Source organism: Myxocyprinus asiaticus, chromosome 12, assembly GCF_019703515.2.
Source record: "Myxocyprinus asiaticus isolate MX2 ecotype Aquarium Trade chromosome 12, UBuf_Myxa_2, whole genome shotgun sequence".
Taxonomy (NCBI): Eukaryota; Metazoa; Chordata; class Actinopteri; order Cypriniformes; family Catostomidae; genus Myxocyprinus; species Myxocyprinus asiaticus.
The window spans coordinates 12,020,434-12,036,639 of NC_059355.1; the positions used below are offsets into that span (position 1 = coordinate 12,020,434).

Below are 16,206 nucleotides of genomic sequence, written 5' to 3' on the forward strand. Positions count from 1 at the left end.
GTTAGCTGATACGTAGTTTTAGTTTAGTCTCAAAGTTTGTAGTAAAATGATCATAACTGTGTAATTTTAATTATGCTACCTCATCTATCAGTATGATGCCAGGGAATCACATTCAGTCTCTTTGTACGTTACGTCATTGTTTTGGATGCTCGCTCGCTCACGTCCCTATGGAGTGTGTGCACGAGCACGAGCTGGCTGCAGTTCACTTAACGGCCACAGGGGTCATTAATAACAAGGGTTTCTGAATCTTACATACTGCACCTTTAAGTGAAAGGTAGTTATCATCACATGGGACAGTTGCCAAAAAGGTTATATTTAAGTAAGTTTTTGGATGAAAAGTCCAATTGAACAAAAGCTTGTTTTTTTAAGCAGTAGGTATCCATGATGGTTTCAAACACATTGTTCAATTAAGATCTGATTCAATTAAAATTCTGAATTCGGTCCTCCAAACAAAAAAATCCAATATCATTGTGTTTTTGTAATAGCTTTTGGATAAAAAAGTGAACACAGCAAAACCATACTGGCATAAAAGTAACACCATATTCATGATTGGGGGGGGGGTTACCAAATGTAATGATCAAAGGATTATTCATTTTAAACCCTATATTAATCTTGCATTTTGCTGATTCTAGATTTGCTTTTTAGTTCCATAATTGTTTTATTGCTGAAATGCCATTCAATAGCCATCATACATGTTAGAAATGTTGTGTTAGATGGTAGACTTTTTTTTTTTTTTTTTACTTTAGATAGTATTTCATTATTCAAAAAAAAAGGTTTTCATCTCAAACTAATGTCAACAACAGCAGGTTCCCTTTGTAAAAACATGCCCCACTACTGGATGTGTTCAATAAACTGTATATTTTTCCTGGCCAATAATGGTGTAAATGTTTCTGAGCTTTTTTATAGCCAAGACTTTACATTATGTGCATATACAGAAATTGACTTCCAAAAACAACCCTCTCCAAAGAATTATTTACAGGAGTAAAAAGTGTGACGACCTTATATGCTTTGAGATACAGTGTCTATTGGGTACTGACCATGCAGTCCTGCCCAGGATGCTTTGCTCTGCCTCTGCTCTGGGTTTTTCTGGAGTGGGTGTCGGTCTGGAAAGGTTGAAGGGGGTCTCAGTATGTTGGTGTGGGATTCTTCCATCTCATCCTGCAAGTAATGCCCATCAATCAGACCCAGAATACACACAAACACCAACATCATCACCTACAAGCACAAGAAGAGAACAAAAGCTGTCAGAATACAGATGTAAAGTATATATGAAGTAAAGTGAATTGTTTTAAAGACTGAGAAGACAATAATAATAATATAACATTATTTTATATGGTGCCTATAAAGGTAGTTTCTCAACGCACTTTGGGTACTATATCGGTAATGGAAAATAAGGTGTCCAGGATGATAAAAATGAGAAATCTTTAAAAATTCTATTTTAAGACACAAGTGTCAAGTTTGTTGAAATGTAATCTTTGTGGCCATGTTGGTTTCATATTTTTTTTTAAACATTTAATGCATTTTCTACAAAAAAATTATTTAATGACTCTAAAAATGTCAAGTAGAGTAACCATCTAGTAAAAGGTATTAAAAAACATTCCTTGCACCTTTAATAGATGTAAGGGTAACTTAATTATTCATTTAAAAATGTTTAAAAAAAATTAAATAAAAATCCACATATGAATTTGTCACATATGAACATACTGCACTCCACTTGACCTGAAAACAAAAGAAATTTACCTTTTCATTTAAAATATATTTTAATATATATATATCTATATCTATATATATATATATATATATATATATATATATATATATATATATATATATATATATATATATATTTATTTATTTATTCAGAAACTTCACATAGTCATTAGGGTCTGAAGAGGTCCTCCCTGTTTTACTTTCTGTCACATAACAACAGAATGGCTACTTGCATGCTGGTTGCACAACCTGACTTTGATTTAGTGGACAAAAGTTTTTTAAATAATATTTTAAAACAAATTTGTTTCACTGCTTATTTTTTAAGAGATATTAACTGGAAGATTATTCCAAACTACTTATGGCAACATTTATTTTTTCAAACATTTCAGCTTTTAACAAGACTTGTTTTTTACTGACCTTGATTTGGTGGACAATTTTTCTTAAATATTAATAATATTTTATATTTTATTTATATAATAAAACTTTTTTTTAAAAAATCTATATTTTATATTGTTTCAATGCTCATTTTGTTTAAGAAATAATAAAAGATTGTTCCAAACTACTTGTGCCAAAATTATTTATTTTATTTTATTTTATTACTGTCTCCGGAAGGTTCCACTTAGACATTTTTTACTTTAAATCCCAGAAAAAATATAAAAATGACTTGGATCTGAATTTTAAAACATGTTCATCATAGTTGAGGTGTATTCAAGAAATTATTTTGTGTAACCATCCGAGACAGTAAAAAAAATACAAAAGTCTTGTTTAAAGCTGAAATTCTTGAAAAAAGGGTACCTTGGAATAATCTTTATTATTATAATTATTATTTCTTTAAAAAAGGAGTTAAATTATTATTTAAAAAATATATATAATTAATATTTGAACAACTTTTGTCAGCTAAATCAAAGTCAGGTGATTTCCCAAAACATTTAAGCAGGCTCAAGAAACCTGCTTAAGAAACCCAAACTATACCTTGCACTCCTAGAAAGCTACAGGCCGGTCTCTCTCCTCTCATTCATAGCAAAAACACTTGAATGAGTCATGTTCAACCAAGTGTCCTCTTTTCTCACCCAGAACAACCTGCTAGACAGCAACCAGTCTGGCTTCAAAAGTGGAGACTCTATGGAAACGGCTCTGCTGTCTGTTATTGAAGCTCTATGATGGGCAAGGGCTGCATCCAAATCATCATTCTGCTGGATCTGTCTGCTGCTTTCGACACAGTAAACCACCACATTCTACCGTCAACCCTCCTCTGGTTTGAGTCTTACCTCACAGGTAGATCTTTCAGGGTGTCTTGGAGGGAAGCTGTGCCTAAGTCTCACCAACTAGCTATTGGGGTACCCACAGGGTTCAGTGCTTGGACACCTCTTCTCCATTACATCTCATCATTGGGATCTGTCATTCAGGCACATGGCTTTTCTAATCATTGCTGACTCACAACTCTACCTCTCATTCCAGCCTTACGATCCTACGGTAGCTGCTCGGATCTCAGCCTGCCTGGGAGACATTTCAAACTGGATGAAAGAACACCACCACCAGCGCAACCCTGCAAAAACTGAGCTTCTAGTGGTTTCGGCGAGCCCAGCGGTTTATCATAATTTCACCATTCAACTAGACTTGTCAATGATTACACCATCAAGGACAGCCAGAAATCTAGGTGTTGTGTTCGACGATCAGTTGAACTTCTCAGACCACATTGCAAGGACTGCCTGATCATGCAGATTTGCTATGTTCAACAATAGGAAGATCAGACCCTTCCTCTCTGAGCATGCTACACAACAAATTTACCAGGCTCTTGTTTTACCAAGACTGAACTTCTGCAATGCTCTTCTGGCGGGTCTTCCTGCATGTACAATCAAACCTCTGCAATTGACCCAGAACGTGGCGGCACGATTGGTCTTCAACGAGCCCAAAAGAGCGCACGTCATGCCTTTCTTCATCGAACTGCACTTGCTGCCAATGGTTGCTCAAATTAAGTTCAAGGCATTGATGCTTGCTTACAGAACAACCACTGGCTCCGCACCCCCCTATCTTCACTCTCTTCTTCAGGTCTATGTGCCCTCCAGAAGCTTGCGTTGTGCGGGTGAACGGCGCCTCGTGGTGCCATCTCATAGAAACACAAAATCACTTTCCTGGACTTCCACTTCGACTGTGCCCCGCTGGTGGAACAACCTAACGAACTCCACCCAAGCAGCTGTTTCTCTAGTCTCTTTCAAAAACACCTTAATTTAATAGTTTACCCAAAAATGAAAATTCTCTCATCATTTACTTACCATAATGCCATTCCAGATGTGTATGAATTTCTTTCTTCTGCAGAACAAAAATGAAGATTTTTAGAAGAATATTTCAGCTCTGTAGGTCCATACAATGCAAGTCAATGGGTGAAGCTCCAAAAGTGCTCCAGACGACTCTGGTTGTTAGGCCTCAATCCATATCTTCAGAAGTGATATGATAGGTGTGGGTGAGAAACAGATCAATATTTAAGACCTTTTTTTTTTTACTATAAATTCTCCTCCCTGCTCAGCCAATCTCCACTTTACTTTCACTTTGACTTTCTTCTTCTTCTTTTGGTGATTCACAGTCTTCATGCATATCGCCACCTACTGGGCAGGGAGAAGAATTTATGATAAAAAATGACTTAAATATTGATCTGTTTCCCACCCACACCTATCATATTACTTCTGAAGATGTGGATTAAAACACTGGAGTTGTATGGATTACTTTTATGCTCCCTTTATGTGGATTTTGTAGCTTCAAAATGTTGGCACCCATTCACTTGCATTGTGAGGACCTACTAAGCTGAGATATTCTTTTAAAAATCTTCATTTGTAATGTGCAGAAGAAAGAAAGTCACACACATCTGGGATGTCAGGAAGGTGAGTAAATCATGAGAGAATTTTCATTTTTGGGTGAACTATACCTTTAAGACACAGCTTTAGCACTTGACCCCTCCCTAATAATGCACTCTCTGCTTCAACAACAAAAAATCTTTCCATTCTTCCTCTGTCTCTCACCTTCCTCGCTACGTGTACTCTTCTAAGCAATTTTTGAAACATATAAAAGCACGTTGCTACATGCTGTCTCCCTTAGGATGAATCGCTTCTATTGTTCTCCTCATTTGTAAGTCGGTTTGGATAAAAGGGTCTGCTAAATGAATAAATGTAAATATAAATGTAGATGGTGTAAACAACATGCACTTAGCCATTCTGTTGTCATGTGACAAAAACAAAACAAAACAAAACATAAAACACAGAGGACTCCTTTAGACCCTCATGATTGTGTGCAAAGCTTTTTAAATATATCAGATATTTTGACATTTTTTAAGAAAAGGCACATTTTGATTAGCTCAAATCCTCAAAAAACCCTAAAAGACCTCTTGATATACACTCAAAACAAGGTGAGACAGCGTTCAGCTATAATGCCACCAGCAGCTGGAACTCCATCCGATGTGCTCCAACAGTAGCCACATTCAAATCCAGACTGAAAACACATCTGTTTAACTGTGCATTTACTGACTGATTTACTTTTTTTTTTTTATTATTATTATTCATTTTATTACTTTTAATCAAATTTCTTGTTCTTAATTGGTTTTAAAATTAATTGTATCTTGTATTTTCTTTATCATTTATATGTAAAGCACTTTGAATTGCCATTGTGTATGAAATGTGCTATATAAATAAACTTGCCTTGCCTAATATTGGTAAATCACAAAATAAAAAAAATAAAAAAAAAGTAAGAAAAGTATTTTTTATATTTAAAAATATGTATGCATAATTTGTATGCTTTCACTTGATGGTTACACCACTTGACATTTTTAAAGTCATTAAATAATATATATTTATTTATTTTTAATTAATAATTCTATACTTTTTAATTCAATAATTGTTTTTCAAAAATTTATGAAATTCACATGAAAATAATATTACATTTCTACAAACGCACATATGTTTCTAACTAGATTTTCAAAAGGTTTTCTCGTATTATCATCTGGGACAACCTTATTTCCAATGACCCTTACATAAATGGAAATATATTAATTGAAGTATCCAAATACTTAAGCACAGTCATGGCCTGCTCATCGTTCCTGTGTGTTATATAAACACTGTGTGTGTGCGTTAGACTGAGCTTGATAGAGAAAACTGATCTTTGATGCACGATCAATCCATTCACATAGATTTATCCTCCCCACTCCCAAACCTGCACTACAATCGACCTCCACCCTGCTGTAACTGATCTTACACCGCCAACACTTCAACCTCTTTATTTACTTAAGTAACACTGAACTCCAATGTAGATCCCCGCTGAGTAAATATTTTAGGGTGACTTTCATGAATGAGTGTCTGTGGAGTGTCTGTCTGTAAATGATCTGATGAAGTGCAGTAAAAATCGACCGCGTTGACACACAAACAAGCCCAAACCGACATGTTCATTTGGTCATGGGTCAGTCCATCTAAAGTGGTCCAATAATTGTAAAGTTGGTTGCTTGACCATTTTTTATTTTCTTTTTTCTTCATTTTTTCTTAAAAAAATAAAAATAAATTGAGTGATTACCTCTGTGTATTGGTATTGCAAAACCACCAGTTTTTTTATTTATTCATTTATTTATTTTTATTTTACTTGGTTTAACCATGGCGGCCATCACAACCTGGCCACTAGAGGTCGCTAGTAGGTTTAAGACTTTTAGTTTGAAGTTTGGATTTTGGTTTTTGCTGTGACTCTGTTCTCTGTGCTCCCCTTTATTGCTCCCAGGTGTGTCTTGTTAATTAATCTTGTTAACCTTGTTAAGTCTTGTGTATATAATGCCCTCATGTTACCTGTGTCTTTGTCAATTCTTTTCCTTTTTTAGGCTGTAGTGTTTTCTGTGTTCTGGTTTCTTTTTCTTTTTTTTTTTATAATTTTTTTTTTATTGATTTGTAGACCTATAACAAAGAAAAAACACAACATATATACATTGAATCAATATTTAACCCCCACTATTACCCCTGCCCAATCACCACCCTGATCCTCAATGAGTACCCCTGTGGTCACAAATAAGAATACACACACACACAAACAAAAACAAAAAAGAAAATATAATAATCATACATAATTAAAACTAAACTTCTCTCTCCATAGCCCCTCCCCGGGAGTCCCCCAAAAACACGAAATAATTGCCCCATTTCCTATCAAACAAATTCCGAACCCCCAGCCTTCTGCTTGACACCTCCTCAAAAGCTGCCACTCTCCCCATCTCTGCACACCACTCCGGAAAATGAGGGCCCTCCATCTGACTTCCATCCCCTTAAAATAATCTGCCTGCCAATCATAATACTGGTCAGAACCCAATTTTTTTATGTTTATCCACCAAATTTATGACCGCCCAAAATACAGAGTCTGAGGTTAAATGAAATTTGAGTGCCCAAAACGTCACACATAAAACTCTGAACCTTCAACCAAAATTCTTGGATCTTAACACACCCCCAAAAAACATGGGCTGTCTCTCCATCTTCTGATTGGCATCGCCAGCAGGTGGGTGTGACTTTAAGACCAAGCCTATACAATCTAGAGGGGGTCCAATAGAATCTATGTAAAATCTTGAATTACATAAGGCGAACCATTGCATCTCTAGATGCAGACTTGACATTTTTTTAAATCCTAGACCACACTCCCTCCTCCAATACCAAGTTTAAATCTTTCTCCCATAATCTCTTTAAATAGAAGTTAAAGCTCCGACCCCCAGACTCTGAATTAGCATGGAGTAATACAATGATGTCCCATGACCTTTTCCAAAAGCAGTAATCACCTCTCCCAGAGTATCTGCCGCTTTAGGGGTGTGTGTGCTACTCCCAAAAACAATACAGAGCAGGTGGCGCAGGTGGCGCAGCTGTAAATACCTATAGAACTGAGATCTGGGAATCCCAAAATGTTGAACCAAATTTTCAAAAGATCTCAACACTCCACTCTCATATAAGTCACCGAGTGTAGTAAACCCCACACAATCCACTCTGACCAGCAGAAAGGGGACTTATTAATACATAATTTAGGGTTCAGCCATATGCTTGAGGCAACATTTAAATAAATGTCCGAATTAAACACTCTGGACACTTTTGTCCATACCAAGTGCAAATGCAAAATAATGGATTAGTTTGATAGAAAAGCTTTACAATGGCGAAATAGGGACTGACTGTTCAATACAAAACCAGGGAGGGGCTCTCTCAGGTGGAAGCGACCAATGAGCCAAATGTCTGAGACCGAATGTATAATAATAAAACAAAATCTTGCATAGGCCTAGCCCACCTTTATCAATTGGCCTATGTAACTTAATAAAATGTCATCTAGGATGCTTACCATTCCAAATGATAGCTATGCTATCAAATTGCTTGAAATAAGAGAGGGGGACATCTACAGGGAGAGATTGTAGCAGGTAGTTACATTTTGGAATACAATTAATTTTTAATAACATTAACCTTCCCAATCATAGATAAATGTAATGAAGCCCATCTTCCCACATCGCTAGAAAACATTTTACTAAGGGGTCAAAATTAACTCTAACTAAATCAGACAAATTTGCTGAGAATAAAATGTCCAAATACTTAATGACCTGTTTGGGCCACTGGAAGGCGCCCAGTTGGAAAGCTATTACTGGGCAGTACGCTGTCAGAGCCAAAGCTTCAGATTTAGACCAATTGACTCTGTATCCTGACAACTTAGAAAAAGGAATTAATAATTCTGTGGAGGCAAGGCATAGATCTAATGGGGTCAGAGACAAATAATAAAATATCATTTGTGTAAAATAAAAGCTTATGTGCCATACCTCCCACCACCCCTGGAAAATCATCTTCCTTTCTTATCGCGGCTGAAATGGTTCCAGGGCAAGTCAGAACAATAATGGGGAAAGAAGGCAACCCTGCCAGGTGCCCCTGTCCAGAGTAAAATAGTCTGAAATTAATCCATTTGTTTGTACCGCCGCTACCATGTGTCTATAAAGTAACTTAATCCATCCAATAAAAGTATTTCCGAACCAGTATATTTCCAAAATCTTACAAAGATAATCCCATTCTGCCATATCAAATGCCTTTTCGGCGTCAAGTGAGATGGCAGCAACTGGAGTCTGATCATTTGCCACTGACCACATGATATTGATGAAACGCCTAATGTTATCAGAAGAGCTGTGGCCCCGAATAAACCCCACCTGATCTATATGTATAAGAGATGTCATAACTTTACTTAATCGGTTAGCCAGAATTTTTGACAATATTTTTACGTCTAGCTGGATCAGGGAAATTGGACGGTAACTCTTACACTCGCTTGGATCTTTGTTCTTTTTAAGAATCAGACTGATCCGGGCTTGTGTCATGGTTGGCGGAAGCTTTCCATTCTTTAATGATTCCATATAAACTTCTAACAAAAGTGGAGCCAGTTCTGTAGCATAAGATCTAAAATATTCAGCGGCAAAGCCATCTGGCTCCAGAGCCTTGCCTGTAGGCAAGGCCTTAATTACCTCACCAGGCTCCTCCAAGTTTATCTCAGAATCAAGAGAATTTTTTTGCTCAGTTTAGGGAATTCTAATGGTTCCATAAAGTTTCTAATATCTTCATCAGTAGATGAAGATGTGGAACAATAAATGTCAAGATAGAATTCTTTAAAAGCATTATTAATATCAATGGCCGAGGTAAGAATTTCACCAACAGCAGATTTCACTGAGGGAATGGTACAAAAAGACTCTCTCTGCTTAATATATCTAGCCAAAAGCTTCCCTGCTTTGTCTCCTGATTCAAAGTATGACTGTCTTGCCCTGAATAGCCAAAGCACCACTTTCCGTGACAAAATAGTATTATATCTGTATTTCAATCAGGTCAATTCTCTGAGGAAATCAGACAACATTCGATGCTTCAGCTCCGCAACAACAAATGCGCATTAACCCCATGCACAACAGTGCCAACCGGAGTCCATCTCTCTAAACTCAAACAGTCTATGTACGCCTACGAGAGCCCCTGCGACAACTTCGCCATCGGATAGCTCAAGTCCGGTGTTTCTATAAAAATTTTGTGAGACAGAATTACATAACAGAAGAAAATCTATAAAACAAACTCCATCCAATAGGCAGGATAAACACAAAGAACGTGTAGATTCATCCACATAACTGTCCCGAAAGAGTGTTCCTCCACAAAACAAGCTTCAGCCGCTAGCGGAACCAGCACAAAAACAAAAAAACAAAAAAAAGCTGTTCAGATTCCTCAGGCAGTCAAACGAATGTTCAGTGAGCCGGCCCATTCGACTGTTACATGAGTGCAACAAATGACCTAATCACTCCAATGTCCAGCAAGAAATACTCCACAAAACAAGCTCCATCCAATAGGAGGCATAAGCACAGAGAACGTGCAGATTCATCAACAGCACTGTCCCAAAGGAGTGTTATTCCACAAAACAAACTCCAGCCCCTGAACCAACACAAAAAGAAACACAAAAGGTGCTCAGTCCCCTATCTGTCACTCACTCGATGTTGTGTCGATGTAGTGACACTAGGGGTCAATCTTGGGAGCCCGAGACACCTCTGGTCTTTGATAAAAGATCATCGCGACCACCGTCCACCACACTATTTGGCAGGTTTGGCGCTCCAGCGGCGGTCTCCCGCCCCTGAGTGCCCAGCTGTGGCACAAATCCGCCCCCGATGTGACAGTCTCCACGGGTCACAAGGACAGGCCTTTTCCTCCCCCGTCCCAGGCTGTTCCGGGGTGGTCACAAGGAGCCAGGTAAATGCTTCGATGTCCTTAGACTCAGCACGGCCACAACATGGTGTGGCACCTCGAGCTCCACCCCGCATGAGGCCCCACCTGCCGGTACGTCTGATGACGTTGTCCCTTTGGTCCCCCTTGCGTGGAACTTGGACACATGCCTTGCGCTTGCCAGTCCGGACCATCCGACTCGGCTGTGCGATTCACTTCGCCGGGCGTCCGCCCAGGTTCAGCGGTGTCCACTTCACCTTGGTGAAGGACGAAAATGCTGCTACCTTACGCGGAGATCGCTACCCTCCTACGGAAGGGCGCGATAGAACTTGTCCCTCCAGCCGAGATGAAGAAGGGGTTTTTCAACCCCTACTTTGTCGTACCGAAAAAAGGCGGTGGGTTGCGGCCAATCTTGGACCTGTGAGTTCTGAACTAGGCTTTACACAGACTCCCGTTCAAGATGCTGATGCAAAAATGCATTCTGGTGAGTGTCTGGCATCAAGATTGGTTCGCGGCGGTAGACCTGAAGGATGTGTACTTCCACGTCTCGATCCTTCCTCGACACAGACCCTTCCTGCGGTTTGTGTCCGAGAGTCAGGTGTATCAGTACAAAGTCCTCCCTTTTGGCTTCTCCCTGTCTCCTCGTGTCTTTACGAAGGTCGCAGAGGCTGCCCTTGCTCCGTTAAGGGAGGTGGGCATTCGTGTTCTCAACTATCTTGATGACTGGCTAATCCTAGCTCATTCTCGAGACATGTTGTGCACACACAGGGACCTGGTGCTCTCACACCTCAGCCAACTAGGGGTTTGGGTCAACTAGGAAAAGAGAAAGCTCCTCCCGGTTCAGAGCATCTCTTTTCTCGGTTTGGAGTTGGACTCAGTCTCCTTGACGGCATGCCTTACAAACGAGTGCACCCAGTCGGTGCTGGCCTGTTTGAAGGTGTTCAAACAGAAAACAGCGGTTCCACTGAAACTTTTTCAGAGGCTCCTGGGGCATATAGCATCCTCGGCGGTGGCCACCCCGCTCGGGTTGATGCATATGAGGCCGCTTCAGCACTGGCTCCAGACTCGAGTCTCAAGATGAGCATGGCACCACGGGACATGTCGCGTGGTCCTCACGCCGGTCTGTCACCGTCTTTTCAGCCCTTGGACCGATCTTTTGTTTCTACGGGCAGGTGTTCCTCTAGAACTGGTCTCCAGGCATGTCGTGGTCACGACAGATGCCTCCAAAATGGGCTGGAGCGCTGTTTTCAACGGGCACGCAGCCGCCGGCCTCTGGATGGGTCCGTGAATGCATTGGTACATCAACTGCCTCGAGTTGTTGGCAATTCTGCTCGCCCTGCAGAGGTTTCGGCCATTGATCCAGGGCAAGCAAGTGTTAGTTCAGACAGACAACATGACAACGGTAGCATATGTCAACCGCCAAGGCGGTTTGTGCTCTCGTTGTATGTCACAACTCGCCCGCCGTCTCCTCCTCTGGAGTCAGCAGCACTTCAAGTTGCTGCAAGCCACTCACATCCCGGGCAACATCAACACTACAGCGGACACGCTGTCATGACAGGTTACCCTCAGGGGAGAGTGGAGACTCCACTCTCAGGTGGTCCAGCTGATTTGGAGTCGATTCGACAGGCACAGGTGCACCTGTTCGCCTCCCAACAATCCTCCCCACTGCCCGCTCTGGTACGCCCTGACCGAGGCCCCCCTCGGCACAGACGCGCTGGCACACAGCTGGCCCCCTGGCATGCGCAAATATGCATTTTCCCAGTGAGCATGCTTGCACAGACCCTGTGCAAGGTCAGGGAGGATGAAGAGCAGGTCGTCCTGGAAGCACCCCACTGGCCCGCCCAGACATGGTGCTCGGACCTGCGGTGGTAGACACGATCACTCAGGCTAGGGCCCCCTCTACGAGGCGCCTGTATGCCTTTAAGTGGCGTCTGTTCGCTAAGTGGTGTTCTTCCCGTCGGGAAGACCCCCAGAGATGCGCAGTCAGATCAGTGCTTTCCTTCCTGCAGGAGAGGTTGGAAGGGAGGCTGTCCCCTTCCACCTTGAAGGTGTACGTTGCCGCCATAGCAGCACACCACGACGCAGTTGACAGTAAGTCCTTAGGGAAGCACGAACTGATCATCAGGTTCCTAAGAGGCGCCAGAAGGCTGAATCCCTCCAGACCGCACCTTGTTCCCTCATCGGACCTCTGTAGTTCTTCAGGGTCTACAGAGAGCCCCCTTTGAGACTTTGCAGTCAGCCGAGCTTAAGGCACTCTTCTTGAAGACTGCCCTCCTGACTGCGCTCACTTCCATCAAGAGGGTAGGAGACCTGCAAGCATTCTCTGTCAGCGAAGCGTGCCTGGAGTTCGGTCCAGGTTACTCTCACGTGATCCTGAGACCCTGACTGGGCTATGTGCCCAAGGTTCCGACCACCCCTTTAGGGACCAGGTGGTGAACCTGCAAGCACTGCCCCAGGAGGAGGCAGACCCAGCCCTGTCGTCGCTGTGTCCGGTGCGCGCTTTACACATCTATTTGGATCGCACGCAGAGCTTTAGAATATCTGAGCAGCTCTTTGTCTGCTTTGGTGCACAGCGGAAAGGAAGCGCTGTCTCCAAGCAGAGGATTGCCCACTGGCTCATTGACACCATAACTATGGCATATGTCGCCTAGGACATGCCGCACCCGGTAGGGCTACCAGCCCATTCTATCAGGGGTGAAGCGGCTCCCTGAGCCCTGGCCAGGGGTGCCTCTCTAACAGACATTTGCAGAGCAGCGGGCTGGGCAACACCCAACACCTGTGCAAGGTTCTACAACCTCTGGGTGGAACCGGTTTCGTCCCAGGTAGTGGCACGCAACACAAGCGGATAAGCCCGGGATAGTTGGCCAGGTGTATCGCTTGCACATAGCGCCTTCCACCTCCCTTGGAGCTGAAGACGTACACCATTAATTTCCAGTAGTGTTCACAAACTATGTTCGCTGGTTGACTTCCTCCGAGCCCTGTGGCAGTTGAGTTTTCAGAGAGACTCGCTGCCGGCCCAGTACACGCACTAAGAGCCCTGTTCTGGGGTAGGTGCTCCGCATGTGGCGGTTCCCTGTAAGGCTAACCCCATGTGATATATATCTTCGCTATTTAGTTTCCCTGCTGGCAAACTGCGTCTTCCTTGGGCAGAACCCCTCTGCCCCAGCCTCCATGTTTGTAGTAACTCCTCCCCCATTGGGCAGGATCAACCTTGAAGGCACTCCACATGGTTGGAAAGACCATGTGACGTATTCTTCCACTTAAATATCCCCCCCTCTCTTTGGGCGAGATGTGGTCTCCACGGTGTCTTCCCCTTGGGAGGGACACCCCCCGACTAGACCTGGTGGCCCAGTCGGATAATCCCCCTTCTTTTTTAGGGAGTGGAAAAAGAGAAGGGGAAAAGAGGCCATGACTGGGTTAAGCCTGTCTCTATCTTTGGGTAGTCGACTTGTCCCCAAAAAGGGCCGTTCGACACTCATAACTATGTTGGGGGAGGTTACGTGTCGACCTGGTGTGCTGGCTATGAGGCACACAGCAGTCTGCCCACCACACACCGCCAGTTCACATAACACAGTTCAGCCAGTTGTGGCGTTTCGTATAAGGACCCCTAGTGTCACTACATCGACACAACGTCGAGTGAGTGACAGATAGGGAACGTCATGGTTACTGGTGTAACCTCCGTTCCCTGATGGAGGGAACGAGACGTTGTGTCCCTCCTGCCACAACACTGAACTACGCACTGAAATGGCCGGACCTTATATCGGCTCCTCAGCATAAAACCTGAATGAGTGGTTGCATACCAGCTCCTTTTATACCCGTATGTCCGGGGGAGTGGCATGCAAATACCACTCGCCAATTTTCATTGGCCTTTTATCAAAGACCAGAGGTGTCTCGGGCTCCCAAGAGTGACCCCTAGTGTCACTACATCGACACAACGTCTTGTTCCCTCCATCAGGGAACGGAGGTTACACCAGTAACCATGATGTTTTCTTGGACAGTCAAGTGAATGACTGAATGTACATTGAATGTTGCCACGGAGGCCAATCCCCAGTCGCTGCCAGTGCTCCCGGCCACGGAGGCTGATCCCCAGTCGTTGCCAGCGCTCCCGGCCATGGAGGCCGTTCCCCAGTCGCTGCCAGCGCTCCCGGCCATGGAGGCCGATCCCCAGTCGCTGCCAGTGCTCCCGGCCATGGAGGCCGACCCCCAGTCACTGCCAGTGCTCCCGGCCATGGAGGCCGATCCCCAGTTGCTGCCAGCGCTCCCAACCACGGAGACCATCGACAAGTCTGTCCAGTCCCCTGTGACCATTAACAATCATGTCCAGTCCCCTGTGACCATGACTATCCTTTCCAGTCAATAGCAGCCGTCGACCAGCCCTTTGCTCAGTCCAGTGGCCAGCACCCATCAGACACCAGCTACCAGTCTGTTACTCATCTCAGTAGCCAACACCTATCAGACACCAGCGACCAGCCCTTAGTTCAGTCCAGTGGCAAGCACCCATCAGACACCAGCTACCAGTCTGTTACTCATCTCAGTAACCAACACCTATCAGACACCAGCGACCAGCCCTTTGTTCAGTCCAGTGGCAAGCACCCATCAGACACCAGCTACCAGTCTGTTACTCATCTCAGTAACCAGCAACTATCAGACACCAGCGACCTCTGTGGCTCAGCCCTCTGAGTTTCCCGCTGCCTTGCTCCCTAGTGCCTTGATCCCTAGTGCCTTTGCTGTCTGAGATCCCTAGTGCCTTGCTCTCCGAGTCCCCCCAGTGCCTTGCTCTCTGAGTCCCCCTGGTGCCTTTCTCTCCGAGTCCCCAGCTACTCTGAACTCTGAACCCTTTGAGTCCCATGTTGATGATCTCTGAGACCTCTGAATCCCCAGATGCCATAACCTCTGAGCCCTTGCCTCCTGTAGCTCCATCTCCTGAGCCTCCTGTGGCTCCACCTCCTGTGGCTCTGCTCCCTGAGCCTCTGCCTCTTGCGGCTCCACCCCCTGAGCCTCAGCCTCCTGTGGCTCTGCCCCCTGAGACTCCATTCCCTAAAACTCCTTCGGCTCCACCCCCTGAGCCTCTGCCTCCTGTGGCTCCTCCTCCTCCTGAGCTTCCTGTGGCTCCGCCTCCTGCAGCTCCGCCCCTGAGACTCCATTCCCTGAGACTCCTTCGGCTCCACCCCCTGACCCTCCACCTTCTCCAACTCCGCCCCTAAACCTCTGCCTCCTACAACTCCGCCCCCTGAGCCTCTGCCTCCTGTGGCTCCACCCACTGAGCTTCCACCTCCTGCTCCTCCCATGAATTTTTTTTTGTTATGTGTTAAGGAATTTCAGGAGCTGCTCCTTAGATGGGGGCTCTGTAATATATTGGGGACATTTTCCCTAGTGGCCACTAGAGGTCACTAGGAGGTTTGAGACTTTTAGTTTGAAGTTTGGATTTTGTCTCTGTTCTAACGCTGCGATTAGATCCACCTTTCTTACCTTGGCATTCATAACAAGGGTCCTAGCTCCTTGGACAAAAACTGATCTCTAGATCACATTACAATGTACATGTGTATATATATATATAAACATTTTTCACATTCTTGTTCCTTAGATTTAGAACTTAAGTCCTAATGTAATGATCAAGATGGCTGAAAGTTCCACTTTAGGGTCAATTTATGATGGGAAGGGTTCAAGTCTCAGTCTTTAATTTTTTTAGGGGGTACCTATGTAAGAATAGTGTGCATGCAGAACATTTCAGGTTTGAGACCTCTCTTTTTTATGGGGGTGAGAAAGTGCAATTTTACATTTCCCTTCAATT

General features: G+C 43.6%; 1 protein-coding gene across 1 annotated transcript in view; it reads right to left on the reverse strand.

Moving 5' to 3' along the window:
- Positions 1-16,206, reverse strand: part of LOC127448691 (neurturin-like) — a 65,585-nt gene that overhangs the window by 9,348 nt on the left and 40,031 nt on the right. The window contains exon 3 of the mRNA XM_051711419.1: positions 1,038-1,215. Coding sequence (XP_051567379.1) covers positions 1,038-1,215 — 178 coding nt within the window. The remainder of the gene's footprint in view (positions 1-1,037; positions 1,216-16,206) is intronic.